Source organism: Pteropus alecto, unplaced genomic scaffold (genome assembly GCF_000325575.1).
Source record: "Pteropus alecto unplaced genomic scaffold, ASM32557v1 scaffold8, whole genome shotgun sequence".
In the NCBI taxonomy this organism is placed as follows: Eukaryota; Metazoa; Chordata; class Mammalia; order Chiroptera; family Pteropodidae; genus Pteropus; species Pteropus alecto.
In genome coordinates, this window is record NW_006494609.1 from 24,602,799 (window position 1) to 24,619,309 (window position 16,511).

The 16,511-nt window shown below is 61.4% G+C and overlaps 2 protein-coding genes across 4 annotated transcripts; one reads left to right on the forward strand and one right to left on the reverse strand.

The window, feature by feature from the left end:
* On the forward strand, positions 1-6,381 carry CLBA1 (clathrin binding box of aftiphilin containing 1). 3 transcript variants are annotated; one of them, XM_015599691.1, is made up of 5 exons: positions 1-925; positions 2,205-2,350; positions 3,762-3,888; positions 4,712-4,825; positions 5,844-6,381. In XM_015599691.1, the coding sequence occupies exons 1-5, from the start codon at positions 434-436 to the stop codon at positions 5,979-5,981; spliced, it is 1,017 nt and encodes a 338-aa protein (XP_015455177.1). In that variant the 5' UTR covers positions 1-433; the 3' UTR covers positions 5,982-6,381. The 3 variants fall into 3 exon arrangements, 1 of the variants encoding a protein (XP_015455177.1); XR_003044100.1 differs by having other exon boundaries at positions 3,762-4,825; positions 5,844-5,879; XR_003044101.1 differs by having other exon boundaries at positions 2,205-2,332; positions 3,762-4,825; positions 5,844-5,879.
* A 1,579-nt stretch (positions 6,382-7,960) lies between these two features.
* Positions 7,961-16,494, reverse strand: CDCA4 (cell division cycle associated 4). Its single transcript, XM_006925611.3, has 2 exons — positions 14,560-16,494; positions 7,961-10,864 (listed from the first exon to the last, which is right to left on the reverse strand). The coding sequence occupies exon 2, from the start codon at positions 10,856-10,858 to the stop codon at positions 10,142-10,144; it is 717 nt and encodes a 238-aa protein (XP_006925673.1). The 5' UTR covers positions 10,859-10,864; positions 14,560-16,494; the 3' UTR covers positions 7,961-10,141.
* Positions 16,495-16,511: the final 17 nt, after the last annotated feature.

Consider the following 16,511-nt stretch of genomic DNA (forward strand, 5'->3'; position numbering starts at 1 on the left):
GGCCCCCGACCCCACACTCGGGGATTTCTAGGCGCCGCCTTCCCCAGGCTCCCGGACTCTCCCCGGCTCTGGCCGGACTGGGTCTCCCCGACCCCTGCCCACCCAGCCCAGGCCGGACCCCCCGCAGCTCGTCCACCTCCCAGGCTGGGCCGACCCCCCAGCACTTAGTTGGTCTTTAGGACACGCCCCTGTGCTGGACTGGTCTCCCGGGCGCGTGTAGGAAGCCCGACAGTGGCTCCAGTCACTTTCCCTGGGTGACCACCCTGTGTACGTGGGTGGTGCCTGTTCCACAGCAACACAGGACCCACACCAGGCCACTCCTGGGGAAGCCACCAGCAGCCACTGGACAGTAGGCGAGCAAGCGGCCCCCTAGGCCCTGTCCACCTGGGCCGTTCCAGTACAGTGTGGATGCGTCCTGAGCGTCTTCCCATCTATGCGGCCCGGCGACACCAACATGCAAGGCCTGCGGGAGCTGGGAGGAGAGCTCGGCGGGATGCCCCTCCTAAGCGGGTCTCTGAGTGACCTCCCCCGGGAAGCAGGCGAGGTTGCTCTCCGCCAGGCTTCTGAAGACAGCAGTGCAAGCGAGGCAGCTGGGAGGCAGAGCCCGGCCGATGTGGAGGGGGTGAGGACGGGCTCCCAGCTTTCTCCTGCCCCGGAAGCCAGGATCTCTGGGCTCAGTGGGAGCTTTTCCACCTGCACCACGCCGGGTCTGGACCCAGTGGAGCACAGCAGTGCCTGGGGGGAGTTTGAAGGCTTTCGGGAATCTTCAGCCAAGTCTGAACAATTCTCCCGGTCCTTTGAACTTCCGGAGAGGGCCACAGCAGCTCAGTCACCAAGACCGGCTTCCCACAAGCAGCATGGTTCTCAGCCACCGCCCCAGGGTGGACCTTGGGTGACAGGAACCGCGGCCATCTCACCTTCTGAGGTATTTCTAAAGTACTCAGGAAGTGTTTTATGGGCCGAAAGGCCGGCAGACCTCAGGCCGTGGTGGGCCGGCCAGGGAGGGGTCTGCTCCTGTGTGGCCTTCAACCCAGGCCACATGGCTGGCTGTTCATCCTCCCGAGTCAGGGAAGGCCTGAGGCTGCAGAAACGATCGCCCTTGGGGGAGACTCAGAAGCTGGGCGCCCCCTGTGCCCACCCCTCCTCCATCTGGCCACATGAGCCTCCCGCTTCCTCTGCCACCTTCCCCTCCACCCTGCAGCCCACCCACTCCCCATCCACCAGCTTTGCTTTCCTGGCCCTAGTCGAGGGCACGTGGGGAATCGGCAGTCTCCTTCTGTAGAAAGCCTCACGGAGTCACGTGAGCCTGTGCGTAATGACCGGGCACTGGAGCTGGCCCCGAGAGCCCATGCTCGGCCCCCTCCGCCCTGCCCAGCCTGACCCCTGGCGTTTGCCTGGGTTGCGACAGCCTCAGGTCCTCTTTCTCTTCCTTTCTTCCATCACCCCTTTCTCTGCCCTCTCGTCTTAAATGGTTAACCCCGAACACCATAAAAGCAAAGGAGTAGAAGGGAGAAGAGGGGAGAAGAGGCTGGGCTGGCTCTAGAGACGGACTGTTTGTCCTGCAAGCCAGTGTTTCCCTGGCCCCCTGACCAGGCCTGCCCTTCACGCGGTCAGCCCTGCTGTCACGCTCGTGTCGGAAACAGGACTTGTCTTCCAACATGGCTGATGTATCGGGGAACAGTTTGAGCGTAATGTGAACTCTGCAAGAACCAGCAGGTGCATGCAGAAAGCTGCACCCCTCCGTATGCAGCTCATGTGTCCCAGTCCCCTCCCAGCCGTCTTGGGTTTCCCACACCTGTCCTCACCTGGGGCGAGCGTCTTGTCCGCCTCACACACCCCCCTCCAGCATCTCACATGCACTCACAACCTGCAGGCCTCAGGTCTTTCTCCAAGAGGCGCCCGGTTGACCATATGGATGGATCTCTCTACCAGTTAACACATGGAAATGGCACTAACATTTTTACTGGTGCCTCTTTCTGTGTGTCCCCAACCAGGCTGATACGTGTTGGGCCTAGTCCTGCCTTCCCCATACGCCTGTGGCTTTCGCCGCCTGATTTTGGACAGCACGGTGACTTTTAGGGACGAACGTGTTATGTAACACTGCAATCATTTGTAGGCTTCATTTGTACCAAAATTATGTATTGGAATAAGGTGACACAGCATGTATGTCCCTGACTTTGGTATGTTTATCTTTTCTTTTTCAGCCCATGGTCAGCTACGAGAAAATTTTTAGGTTTGCTTTTCAAGAAGTACCAGTCGAGCAGGCAGCTGAAGGTGTTCCCACCTTAGACCATTTCCTAGAGGCCGGCAGTGAGGGGGAGCCGGGCCTGGGGTCTGTACATAAACGGTGGTAAGGGGCTTAAGTCGGGACTGGCATCTTACGGCAACTCCACATTTATACTTTTGGTTGACAAAGTGGACGTTTTTGTTTTGACCCTTAAAGAGAGCGTTGTCTCTCCTGAAGTCCCCGCCTGCCACCTTCGGGTGGTAGGGCCCCCTGGAAGGCCAGGTGGCACAGGTTGATGCTCTGGCCATGGCCCCTCCTCTTGCAACCAGTTGCAGCTGCCACCGCCCCCTCCAGTCCCCGAGTCCCCCATGAGCTCTCCTGGAGCAAAGTGAAACCGGGAGATGCCAGCTCTCAGGTCTCAGTGTGAGTGCTGGGGGTGCAGGAGACCAGTGGGTCTGGGCGGTGGGCACAGGGCCTCCTGGGGACTTGGCTGAGTGACCCTGGGACAGAGAAAACACACCGTGCCCTGGAGGGACATTCAGGGCCAGCCCGCCCGTGTGCTGTTGGAGCCGGCTGCCTGAGGGAAATCATAAAGGAGTTGTTTGTGGGTGGTCATCCTCTAGGACACCGTCACTGAGCCCCAAGAGGAAAACGCCCCATGCCAGTGGGTTACATGGCGGCACTTAAGAGGCTGGAGCTCAAGGCCGGCGGGGGGAGGTGAAGGTCAGGTGAGCGGGCTCAGGGCGCTCTGCGCTCGGCTGGGCAGGCCGACTCTGCCCGAGCACTCGCCAGACAGGCCCTCCCGCGCTCTGGCCCTGGCCGCAGTCAGGGCTGCTGCTGGGGACCGAGCCAGTGGCTGCCCCAGCGCACCCCGGCAGAGGCCTGGGGACAGGGGCCTGGAGCCCTGGAGGCCACGACCAGCATCGCTCAGATGGCTGGTGTGCCCTCTGGAGGGGGCGCTTCCCCAAGGCGTGGCCTAGGCCAGCAGGCGGGTCAGTGTGACCTGGGACACCCAGAGGCGTGGGCGGTCCTGGGTGTCTGGACTGGGCAGGGCTGGGCAGCGCCGTGCGACAGGTGAACATTACTTTGGGGTGAGTGGGAAGCGAGCTGGGCACTTGGAGCTCGTCCCCTCCTGCTCTTCTGGGGTGGGCCTGGCGACAGTGGGGGGCGCGGCGCAGACGCTCGCTCCCCGCTTCACGGAGCCGAGCATTCGTTCTGCTCTTGGTCTGAGCAACCGTGTGGCACCGGAGACGCCAGGGAACAAGACCAGCGAAATGCCTGGCCGGGTGGGGCTTCTGCCCCTTGCAGGGGACACTCCGTTATGAAAATAAGTCACTTGGCACCAGGGACGACCGTGGAGAGGACCGGGGGCGGGAAGAGGAGCTGGGAGTTCGCAGGGTGGCTGTCCATAGAATAACGGACAGAGAACCGAGGCTCCTGAGGGCAACGCCAAGTCAGAATCCTGACAGGTGGGGCCCACCGCGCCCCGTCCTGAAGCCTCTCGAGGCGGCCTTTAACCCGCGCGTCCTTCCAGTCCCGAATCCAGAAGGCTCTGGGCAGCTCTGCACCACGCAGACAGCACGTCCACATCCCGCTGCCCGTGGCACGCCTCCCGCTGCCGGCAAAACTTCTTGCTCGTTCTCGGAGTCGACTCTGCTCAGGTGAGTGACTCAGGTGGAGGTGGGCGGACTGCTCATGACCGTGCCAGCCCCCTGTGGCCACGGACACAGCGTCACCTCGGGACACAGCGGGCTGGCCTGTGGGGTCCAGGTGGTGAAGCGCTGGCTGTCGGGGTTGGGACGAGGCAGGCGCATGGGGAGGATGGGGGTGCCTGGGGCCCAGGCGCCAGTGCCCGCCCCGTGTGGCTGGCAGGTGTCTTGGCGGGCCAGCCCCGGGACCAGGTCAGAAGGAGGTGCCCAGTGGGGGCACTGCCACTCAGCGCGAGGGTGAGGAGCCGGGAGGGCGAAGTCAGCCGGGGCAGCTGCGTCTCATGGGGACACCAGCTGACAGCAGTCTGGCTCATGAGTTATCGGAGACCATGCAGGCTGGTGAGAGCTGGTGCTCAGCAATGAGGTTGGCAAGGACCTTCTTCCATGTTCGGTATCATGGAGATTTCCAAACATGGGAGACACAGAGGGGCTGGCAGGCCCAGTGAAGATGGGCACGGCGTGGTTGCCGAGTGGGCCGGGACAGAGGCGACGGGCCACCTGGCTGTGTCCTGGTGCCAGGCCAACAGCTGGGAGGGCGGGGTGGGGGCAGCCTAAACAGGAGGCTCAGCGGAGACAGCTCCAGGCCTGCAGGTAGTGAGAAGGTGCAGGGGCCCCCTAGCCCCGTGACGGGTGACGGGAGGGCAGTGAGCGGCAGGGCTGGGGGGCAGGGACACGCAGTCTGCGGGGACAGGTGCTGGAGCTGTGACGAAAGAAGGGGGGCAGGGGCAGCCATCTCCCCGGCTCCCCGCTGGCCAACAGCCCTTCGTGTCCTCAGGACGTTTCCGGGAGCGAGGGTCACGCGGTGGAAGGTGCCGAGCCCCGCGAGCCTGGAGGGGCCGGGGCCCACGGCGTGCATCCGCCGGGCTGCGGAGCGGTGACGCAGGCCGAGGTGAGTGGGGGTGGCCCGGGTTTCCACGCTCAAGCCACGTTCTCGTTTTCTCTGCCTGAACGATCCCGTCCACGCTCCAGAGCAGGCGGCCTCTGTGGCACAGGCGTGTTGCCTGCAAAGCCCCGTGGGGCAGGGCCCGTGAGCAGCTGGGGGCCTGGGGCAGCACGGGCCTTGGGGACTGGCAGGGCGGGCGGCTGCGTGGCTGGTCGGCGGCTTTCCTCCGTCATATGAAGTTCCTACTGCAGCTGCGGTGTCCCCTGTCAGGGGCTCAGGCAGGACTAGGCAAGGACAAGCCTCTGCTGGGACGGCTCTCCTGCCCAGGGGCAGGTACTAGGAGAGCCGCAGGTCCCAGGAGCGCGTGTTCCCCAGAGCTCGGCTGGGGGTCACACCGCACACGCTGGGGGAGGCGGGAGTGGCGCACGGTGGCGGGTCCACCGGAGGCTCTGCTTTGATGGTCAGTGCAGAGACTGCCCCATGTGGGGCGGGCACGGGGCTGCTGTGTGGCCCGCTGGGAGGAGACGAGGACCTGATCTGGAGCTGGGCCGGCGGCAGGGGGTGGAGACCGGGGCTCAGCAGGGGCAGTTTGGTGCCCAGCACTGTGCATCCACCTGCTTTGGGGAAATAGCACAGGGTGGGCAGTAGAAACTTCTAGAGCTGCAGAACAGAAGCCATTTCAGAGCAGCAAGACAAATGTCCACAGCGGCCGTTACGTGCTCATCTGTGGTCGGTCACAGGCAAGTGTAGGGAGGGCGGTGGTGGCCGAACCACAGTCTGAGGCTCACGTGCCCACGCCTGAGACGCGGGGCCCACTGCTGGCCTTGGCCTTGGGCCGGGCGGCACAATCATGCGGGTACACAGCGCGGCCCGCCCCGCCGTGTGCCCCTGGTCGTGCGGGGTGGCAGCTGTGTCAGACCGCACGGGACGAGAAACACCCCGGAGCCTGGGTGCTGAGGCCTACGGCCGGCGGGCACCTCTCCCACCGTGAGTGCTGGAGCCTGACCGTGTCCCGTCTCGCCAGCTCTCAGGGACGCCAGGCAGCAGGCCGGGGGGCCTCATCACACGCAGCCATGGGGACGGGCGGTGCGGCCCGGCGCCCAGCAAGGCCTTCATTCCACGGAGCCTGCACAGGGCGCTGTTTCACAGCGACGTTTGCTGAGATGGACAGCTTGGCATCTGAAAGACTTCACGTCTGCTGACCAGCTGGCTTGGTGGCGGGGACCACAGCTGTTTTGTGAGGGGTCTGCCAAATTCCAGGTTGTTCCCGGGACCCTCTGTGGGCCCCCCGTGTTGTGCGCACTGGACCAGCTCAGACGGAGGGCCTTCGGCAGAGCCAGTTCCACAGAGTGGCGCCCCGGCCTGCCCTCTGAGGGGCCCCAGGCCTGGCTGCCACACTGCCCTGCCCAGGGGGCACCTCTGGGTCCCCACCAGCAGCCTCTAGCACCCTCAGGGTGAGCTTTCCCTGGTCGTCGCTGAGGCAGCCCCCTTGTGATGGCAGAGTCCACAATCAGCACTGACTTTTGTAAAATTTTGTTAAGTAAATGGCCTGGATAAGCCTGTGTTCTTGCTGGTTCATCTGCTCTGTGGAGCCTGGTGCCAGAGGGGCTGTCACTGCAGCCAGCCCTTGCTAGCAGCCCCTTCCCATGCCCCAGGTGAGGCCTGAGGCTGGCGGAGCACCCAGCACATACAGTGCGGTCCCAGCCGTCACTGTCCACCAAGGCCACACTTGAGGCCACATCACAGCCTGGGCGGCCTCGGAAGCCAGCTCTGCTGACCCTGGTGTCAGACCCAAATGGTGGCACAGTGGGACATGCAGCAACTGGCAGAGGTCACCTACCACAGGGAGGAGGATGCTAGCTGTCACTTGGCACCCAGCCGGGGCTGCCAGCCCCAGGCTGTGCGTGTAAGGGGTAACGCAGGTGTTCTGAGCCGCACGTTTCGGAATGTGTGTTGACTTCATCTTCGGCTGGAAGGAGGTGGGATTGGGGACTGCATTTCTACCATGCCGCTTCCGTCACCATACTGCGGACTCCTGGGGCCCGGCGCCAGAGGCCCGATGGGATGCGCCATTTCCCAGCCTTTGGTTGAAGTTAGACTCGACAACCCAAAATCCACATTCTGCGTCCTGCCTCCCCCCACCCAGGTCCAAACTCAGATGGCGGCACTGACCGCCCCACAGCACCTCCCTGTTCCCCTTGCTGGCAGCCACACCTCCCACACCCACTGAGCCCAGTCTAGATCTGAGCTCCTCCCTGCTGCTTTTCAATGGAGGGACCCAGCCCTGAGCCCCCAGCCCCCAGCGGAAGGCATGGAAGGTGCGGCGCCTCCCCCTCCCTGGCCCAGACTTCAGGTCTGGCTCCGACTGTCCTGCGGAGGGCTTTGTACCCAGACACAACCTGCTCTCGTGTGAGTGCAGACCAGGCGCGTCTGATTCAGACATACAAGCTGTGAGAGGCGGTCACTCTCACCCCGGCCAGAACAAGCCTAACTGGCTACAAAATCATGGTTTTTAGTCATGGGAGAGCTGTGGGGACAAAGAAACCTGAGAAATTAAATGAAGCCATGGAAAGGCTGTGGTCCTGTCGTCCCCCGGTGGGCTGGCAGGCAGAGGGCCGGGCGTGGTGGTGCGTGAGGACACTTTCAGCCGACACGAGGATCCAAGGACCGTCCCCCAGCTCATGTCCACCGAGTGCTCGGAGCAGAAGGCCGAGAGCTGCGGTGAGGGGGGTGGCTCGACGCACCCCAGGCACACGGCTCGGGCAGGCAGCGCCATGGGCAGCGGGGTCAGCCGCAGGCGCCCGCTCACCCACATTCTGGAAATGCTGAACAGAAGTCTGTCTGCTTTGGGGCCGAGACACCCGCCCAGGCGCCCCAAGGCTGCCGCCGTCCCCGGACTGGCCCCCGCCTCCTGCTGCCGCCATCCAAGCTTCCCAGCTGTGAGCAACCGGTCTGCATCCTGTGGTGCTGGCGCCGCCCTGTGGGCGCCCAGGGCAGCCGGCTGTGGAGGACACACCTAAGGCATTTTCCAAAAAAGAATACAAGGCCACAGCACGAAATCAGACACAAAGAGAAAACTGACATAGAATGAGAAAAGAAACAAAATTAAAAAAGGCAATACCACCAATAAATTTCACAAACTCCAGGAAAATAACAATACTTTAATTCCTGACACACCTCGATACTTTTGCCTGCATCTCTTGTGATAACGTGATCTTACTCTCCAGAAAGATAATTCAATGTATGTTTATTGCTGATGGTTCAGAAGTTTCTCCCAACTTAGCAACTCGCCACTGGCCAAGCTGGATGAACGCTGTCACCACTGTCAGGGCGGGAATGCCCTGCAATGTCCTTTCCCGAGCCAACTGTCGGCTCGATGCACCTAAACCCCGCTTCCCCTCCCTCCACACACTCCAGTAAGGCAGCGAGGGGCCCGGCCTGGCCTCTGTGCCAGGAGCCAGGATGGTGGGTGGCAGGCGTACCCCAAAGTCCTTCCTGGCCAAGGAGAACCGGCAGCAGCTCGGCCATGCTTGGAAGCAAGCGGAAACACGCGGTGGTGACTGCGGCACTCACACCCGACTGCCCTTCCCCAGGACCCAGGACCATGCTGAGCTCGACCCAGCCAGGCCAGGGGACAGGAGGGTGGTGGCCGGGCAGTGGCCTTGGCCAACCATGGCCAACACACCTTTTGCCATTTACAAAATCCCATGACCACGTGCACACAGGGACCTGGGGAGCCTGGGTCCTATAGTGCCAGTCAAACCCATTGTCAGCCACTGGCCACCGGCCTGTCCCTTCCTGGGGGACCATCAGCCAGCCAGGGAACCCGCTGACACAGCTGAGGCCCGAGGCACACCCCGCCCTGCCCAACCCGCAGGCCCGCCCACCTCCCTGCCACTCTGGACGTTTCTATGTCACAGGCGAAGACGCTGAAACCAAACACACCTTTAAAAAGACAGAGTAGGACGCTTTTATACGAAACAAGATGCCGCTTCAGTTTACTGCTCCTCAGACACGTACACTTTATTCCCCACAAGAAGGAAGTTTCAAAGCTGAAGGAAGCGCCCCATGGGTACCGAGGGCTGCACCCCGCCCTGACCTCACCGGCGTGTCCGAGCCTGCGGGAGGGGAGCGTGCTTCGGAGAACGTGGCCCCACTGCCCACTTAGCACACCGAGTGACACGGTTCCACCTGCAGGAGGCGCCTGAACCGACGGGAAAGGCCGCCCTCTGGGATGGGACACGGCAGGCAGCGAACACGGTTCCATCCTGTTGAGTAACTTTTAATAAAGTGAGGTGTGCGTCCCAGTAAGGATGGCCATGTGCGCGAGCGACAACAGCCTTTCCGGCTGAGGGCCGGGGAAGGCAGAAACAGCAGAATCAGGGAACGCACAGCCCGCTCGTAAACCAGGGAGAAATCTAGAAGCTGTGGGCAATCTCGGCCCGTGCGAGTCGCCGGGCGCGGGTGGCACCTGCCAGCCCACCACCATCGCCCTCACGATCAAGGGGCCATAATGACGTGTCCCAATTTAGTTCTAGACTTACATTTAACCTTAAAACTGGGTCCCAGCACCAGTTTCTGGGGACAGGCATGGGACATTCCCACGTCGTGGCACGCGGACGAGCCACCTGGTAGCCGGCAGCCGGCAGCCAGGCGCACGGTGACACCACCGCCGCCACCACCGCCGTTTACACATAAATAGGCATAAATTAAACCCTCCCAAATCTACCGTGATTCTCGGACTCGGCTCCCACAGCGGATCTGGTCAGGACACGGAACAGGCAGTGACCTCTCACGGTGCTCGGAGCGACGGACGTGTCCCCGTACGGTACTGTACACGGCTGACTCGGGGTGCCGCGAGGCTCATGAAAAACAATTCCTTACTTAAACCTTAAAAATTGAACACACCAACTGCAAGTGTTCAGGTTATAAAAATTTCTAATCAGCAGCAGAGATATTTATAGAAAAAATATACTTTTAAGAAAATAGCTGAAAAAATCTAAAGAGATAAAAGTATAAAAAAGTTTAAAAAATATATCTTAAGCCAAAATATCGCCCAAAACATATAAAACTTAATTCTAAAAAATTCACCTATGTAAAGTTAAATGAGGCTGGATGCAGCTGGTGGCTGGCCCAGGATGACCAGCCTGCAGGGAACCGCCCTGCCCCCCCAGGGGGGGCGGGGACGACAGCGGGCAGGCCGGACACCTCCCGGGACATTCCTGCAGTCACAAACAAAGCAGAAGCCGCTGTGGTCAGATGTGCTCTGGGGCGTCCGGGCCTGACAAACGATCTGAGACTTGTCCCGCAGGCATCGCCGGCTCAGGTCTCCACCAGAATCTCCACCACGTGGTCCAGCTCGCCCAGGTCCGACTTGCAGCTGGGGCTGGGGGATGGGGCAGCCGCAGAGGCCAAGGCCTCAAGCCCATCGCCATGGCTCGACGTACCAGCCACCATGCCGGTCAGCACCGCGTCCAGGTCGTAGTAGGAGCTGTCCACGTCCGCAAACAGCCCTTCCACGGAGCCTGGGGTTTTACTCTCCAGTGTCTCAAAGATGTGCCCCAGCGACTTCGGAAAGCCCCCTCTGCTGTCTCGAGGGCCGTCCACTTCCCAGATGCAGCTCTGCACGCCCCCCGGGGCTGGCGCCACGCCCAGTGCGGAGGCCAGGCCTGGCGTGTGGCCATCGGCCAAGCTGGGAGCGGGGTGCGCCCCCTCCTGCTCCCAGGCCGCCCGACACAGGATCTCTGTGGAGACAAGGCGGTCCTGCGGCCCCCGCCCGGTGCTCGGGGGCGCGGGCAGCCGCCAGGTCCCATCCTGGGTCATCTCCTCCTGGATCTGCCGCACTGTGTTGGCTATGAGGACCGAGCGGCAGAGGTTGGGCTCGACCAGCATGTGGCATAGCTGCAGCTTGACCAGAGACATGTCCAGGAGCGACTGCCGCTGCAGGCTGTAGGCCGGCGCGGCCCGCAGGCCGGCCAGCACGCCCTCCACGTCCTCCTCCCGCTCAGCGCCCTTCCTCTTCAGCCCCCGGGCGAACATCGTGTCCTGCGGAGACCCAGGGAGACGCCGATTAGCACAAGCCAGAGCCCCTGGCAGCCACTGCCCCACATCCAGTGTCCCCCGTCACATGGGGAAGAGGGCTGGCTACACACAGGGCCCTGGGACAGGTGGGCAGGCGGGGGTGACCCTGGTGTCTGATTCAGCACAGCCTCAGGGTAGCATGGAGAGGGGTGCAGACCACACACCTCCGACCACGGCTCCAGTCCCACCAGGAAGGAAAATGGGCTGAAAGCAGGAGGGGTGCACCTCTGAGGAGCGAGGCTGGAGAGCCAGCCAGCCACGGGGAGGGCAGCTGTGGCAGGCTGACCTGAGTGCCCGGTTCCCAGGCCCCTCACCTGCAGGCCTCGGCGTGGCAGCCGGTCCCCCCGCCCCGCCCCCCGCCATCACTGACAGAGTCCCTTGCTCTGCACACAGCCCCGTGAGGGGGGCCGAGCCAGCGGGGGAGGACACGCTGGACGCGGGTTCCCCCCGAGGTCCTGTGTTCCAGGTGCCCAGTGCCCTGAACGATGACGTCCACCTCCGCCACGGTGAGCAGGGCACAAGTGCGCATAGCCACATCCTCCCAGTGTCCCCGATGGACCAGGCACTGGGTCGTGGACGCAGGTGCCCAGACGGGAGAGGGAGGGGCGCCTCACCTGCAAGCCCTGGCAGTGCCGTTCGGGCCTCCACCGGGAGCCTCCACGGACGAGCTAAGCCGCCCTGCACCAAGCTTCCCTCTCGAATTTGTAAAGCAGCTAAACATTTTCATTCCAAATAAAGCGAGCTATTCAGAGAGAGGGTTAGGACCTTCCTAATGAGCAAACTGGATTTCTTTTTTTAAAAATACCAGTCCTGCGGCTCCGGGCGCCAGCTGCCAGCGCGATGCGGGCTCCCTGAGGGCAGCGTGGGGGCGGGGGCGGGGGCAGCTGCCGAGGCCCGGAGGGTCCTGCAGCGAAGGGAGAACAGGCTACCCACCCAGTCCCATCCTGAGTCGCTTTTCAACACAGCAGATCTCACTTTCTGTATATTTATATTTAACGACGGTAAAAAATAAAGTTGAATCTCGGGCACTGATCCCAAAAAATGAAAACCAACGTTCAGGCAAAAACATGTACAAAACGTTCATAACAGTGGCACTCAAGCCCCAAACAGAAACAGGCCCCTTGCTCGTGTCGCTAAGGCATGGGGCACCCCCCAGCGACCTCAGCGGTAACGCTGCGGTGCCATCATGGACCCCAAGAGAACTGCACTGCATGGGAAAGCCGCTCTCAAAGGCTGCGCAGACCCCCACCGCCGTGACCCGCGTGCGGCGCAGACAGGTGGGCGAGGCCAGCGAGTGGCTCTGCGTGGGCTGTGGCGGTGGGTCCAGGCCCAGGCCTGTGCTGAGGGCACAGAACCAGCTTATGCGCACGCGCCGTCTGAACCAGCCGTGGCCACCCAGGCAAAGGTGACCTCCAAACGTTTCTTTTCAACTTCCTGTGAATCTATAATTTCAAAACATAAAGTTTAAAGAAGGGAGGGACCATGCTCATTCTCTACAGGGCTCATTTCCCCAGAATGGCAAGCAGGACTTAGCCAACACCACCTGGACGCGGCCACCGCTTGTGTCCTGACCGTGCACACACCCACTTGCAGAGTTTTATATGAAGGAATAAAAGATTCCAGCACAGGACACAGAAATGTTCCAATTACTTCTGGTAATAAAGGGTTCAAGCTTTTTGTCTTGGCTGCAAATTCAACTTTTACGCAGCCCCCCATCACTTATTTAAAACTCGCTAGCTTAGAATTGCTAAGTAAATCAAGAATTAAAATGAGATTATGTCAAAATATTAAAAGGTACCGTATGTCGAGGAAAAGATTAAGTTTCTAGGGTTCCTCTGTGGTGAGTCACTTCACCTCTTTGGTTTTTACTAATATTTTCAACCAAAATAAAATTCTAAGTCTGCTTGACAACGAATTTAATTCAAGGTCCAAACCAAACTCCTCGGAACAGCGCAATTAGGCCTTTGCCCTCGAGAGCAGCGGGGTTCTGCGGATGGGCAGGTGCCACCGCAGGTGGGCCAGCCAGAAACCCCGCTCACACTCCAGCAGCACGAGAGCTGCCCTAAGGGCCGAGCACCCACCTGGGGGTCCGTAGGCAACCTGCAGGCCTCAGACCCCAACCCTGAGGGGCAGCCCTGGCAGTCAACAACCTCCCTGCGACAGCTGCCCCAAACACGGGCCTGATCAATAACTGATGGCGTCCCTAACTTTGGCCCCACTAGAAAAAGCCCAATGTGCTCCCCAAGCAGTCACGTGGTCGCCTCACTTCTGGCTGGCCGCCCACATTCCTCATCCCCCTTTAAGGGCCCAGCACCCCCAGCACATAGAATATATTTAACTACTTACGTTTGTGTGCATTACACGTGTACGATGCGTAACGGGTGTGGCGTGGTGTGTGTAACACATAAGGACAAATGGAGCTCGCCTACTCTCCTGCGCCCCGTCTCTGCCCAGCGCGGGGGGGCTCCCAGGGGCAACAGCCCGGAATGAGCAGCCATGGTGGGCTGTGGCGCCTCCCCGCGGCCGGGACTCGTCCGAGAATACCGGGCGAGCCCGTGGCCCTAACCTGGGAGGTCATCAGCGGGCTCCCTGAGCTCTTCTCTGGGCACCCCCTCACCTGCGGGGTGGAGAGCCCATCGCAGGCTCTGCCTTCTCGCCCGGCACGTGGTCGGTGTCCTGCAGTAAGTTCACCGTCACTTCCCACAGCGGCGCATTCGCTCGTCCACGGCACCCGCGCCGCTCACCACCACCCCGGTGGGTGCTGGGGCCGGGAGTTCTAGCGGCTGCGCCGATGCGCCTGGCACTGGGCTTCTCGGGGCGCCCGCCAGGCAGAGGCGGGGGCAGCTCTGGCGCGCGGCGAACTCTGCCGCTCACTCGGCACACAGGCTGCTACGCACCCCGCCCGCTCCCCGCTTTCCCTTCCCACGCGCCCACCCACCGGGGCCACCTGTTTCCCCACCCGGAAACAGAGGGTGAACGCTAGTGTATCTGACGGTGGAACCCAGCTCAGCCACCCCTGCCGCCAGCACTAGACACGGCGACGCGACGAACCACGCGACATGCAGAACAGAAGAGCCGGCGCGCTCAGGCGCCGCAGGAGTTGCCGCCGGGGGCTTCTGGGGCCGGCGGAGCTACGCGCAGCGCCAGCAGCGGCGTGGCCTGGAGGGAACCGGCCAGGACGACGGCCGCGCGGCCAGAGCCCAGGGACCCGCACACGATGTGTTCTGCTCGCTGTCCTCAATGAAGCCTCAGTGACAAACAAAACGGACAACCAAGACAATGGGGGCGGCTACTGTCCACTCACACCTCACCCACCCCGCCAGGACACAGGCGCTCTAATCACGCCCTTCGAAGGTCCCAAACCCTCAGCAAGTGTTATTTTGTCGCACTCCACAGGAGAAAGTACCCGTGTGCGGCTGTCCGGGACCCGCGTGTTGCGGTGGATGGCTCGCGGAGCCCAGGGCCACCCTCCTGACACCTGTGCTTGGGACTATGGCTCTGAAGGGACCCGTGCGGTGCTGGGGCAGAGGTGAGGATGCAGACCCCCAGGTGAGCCCTCTCCGGGAAGCCCAGGTGACTGGGACCCGGGCTCACAGCCCCTGCTCCGGGGCTGTCCTAGCTGCACAGCCTGATAAAAAGCATTAGGTATCGCCACCCACCTCCACGGGCTCCACAAACAGCTGAAGGTCTCGCCGCGGGGCTAAGTTACAGGCTCAGATGCCACCACCAGGGTTGACTGTTCCACTCCAAACCCTCTGCCAACCGCGGCACTGCCCTAGGCCTCCTCCAGACCAAGCGCTGACCAGACAGAGAAATGGAGGAGGGACAGAGGGACCGAGGAGTTCTCCATGGTGGGTGGAGCCATGAGGGCGCTGTGCCCGCCCACTCAGAGCACACCCAAGGCAGAGGGGACCCGGAGGCGACCTGGCTGGCCGCACCAACCCTCACACGTGACCAACCATCCTGGGAGGCTGGTGAGAAATGTAGAGTCCCCAGATTCTGAGCAGTAGGGCTAGGACAGGCTCAGCTCTGACCTGACCCATGACCTTCAGCCACTGCCAGGCACTTCCGTGAGCCCAAGTTTTTAAGGCAAATCGACACAAAGACTCAGTTTGCCACACCGCCAGACCTGCTGAGAAATACTCCACTGGAGAGAGACGGAGCCACGGCCAAGAATGGCCGGTCGGGGTCGCAGTGTGGCCCCTGCCCTGCTGCTGCCCTCAGACAATTTGGCACAGCAAGGGTGGGACACTTGCCCATCCTCTTTCCAAGATGAAACCTGCAAAGGTCGTAAGGGACTTTTAATCTGAATTTCGACTCAGAATTATAAAACACGGCAAAACTTGAAAACAGCAGTCGTCCATAGGACGTTTATAAGACATTAAACTTAATTTTTTTCTTGGCTCATTTTAAAAGCAGTGAACTTGGTCCTGTGTCCTGGGCGTGCGGCAGTGGCCACCAGCGGAGGAAGCACAGCGGGTACCCTGTACCTGGACCGGAGCGTCACCCCTCCCCCCACGCTGTTGTTACCTGGGGGACTCTCTTCCTGGTGATCCTATTTTGGGGGCAATAAGCTTTTGGAAATGGAGAGCTAAGCTTGCCTCTGACTCGTGGGGGCGAGTTTCTGCTACTGTTCCTAGTCACAGCACTGCGCCTCGCTGCTGACAGTCCACTGGCCCGGGTCAGGAGTTGGCCTCACCCCACTTCCCGCCCCCTTGGCCGGGCTGGCCAGCACTGGGCGGGGCAGCGTAAGCCAGACTGCACAGGAAGCAGGCAGAGCCAGCTTCAGGCCACTGAGGCCCGCATTACTCGTCTGGGGCATTACTCGTCCCCAGACGCTCCCTGACCAGCGAAGAAAGAGGGTCTCTGCAGTCTGTGGAGGGAAACCATTGCAAAACCACCTGAACATTCCTTGGCAAAGCAGTTTAAACCCAAGAAAAAAGGAAAAGAACTCAAACTGAACACTCAAGCAGGCAGTGGGTACCGGGGCGGCCTCCTGCCCTACAGGGCTCCAGAGAAGGGTACCCTGGCTGGGCCATTCTAGAAGGCGTCACGTTACCACGGTTTTACTAAAAGCGCATAAGATGAAACTCGAGGCTTTCGTTGCTACTTCTGTGCCACCCACTGTGCAGATGGCACGTCTGGAAGGACACCTAGAAACACAGCGGGAGGGCTGACGGGAGGGAGGCTGGATGATGCACGGGTGCTCGGAATGGTGGGTGGGCGAGCGATGGGAGGAGGGGCAAGCACTGGTACTGTGGTCAGAGCTGTAAATTCATGTCGGCCAACAAGAGGCTCTGCCAGGGTCCCCACCCCACAGGTCAAGGAGGGTCATCGAGACGCCCAAGGAGGAGCCTGCAGTGACCTTTTCCAAGTCTCAAGGAAGGCCACAGGGTAGGGGCTTCCTTACGGAGACCTTGACCTCACGAGCAGCCCAGTAAACCCATTTTAAGTGTTTCTCCACTAAAGAAAGCCCTCAGTGTGGTTAAAGCCACGAAGACGTTGTTACTTTTTAGTTCAAGGGACGCAGGACAGCGAAAGTTTCGGTCGTGGCGGCACGAGGGGATCCCAGGGGGTTGACGACCCGGCCGGCAGGCGGGGGTCGGGTGGG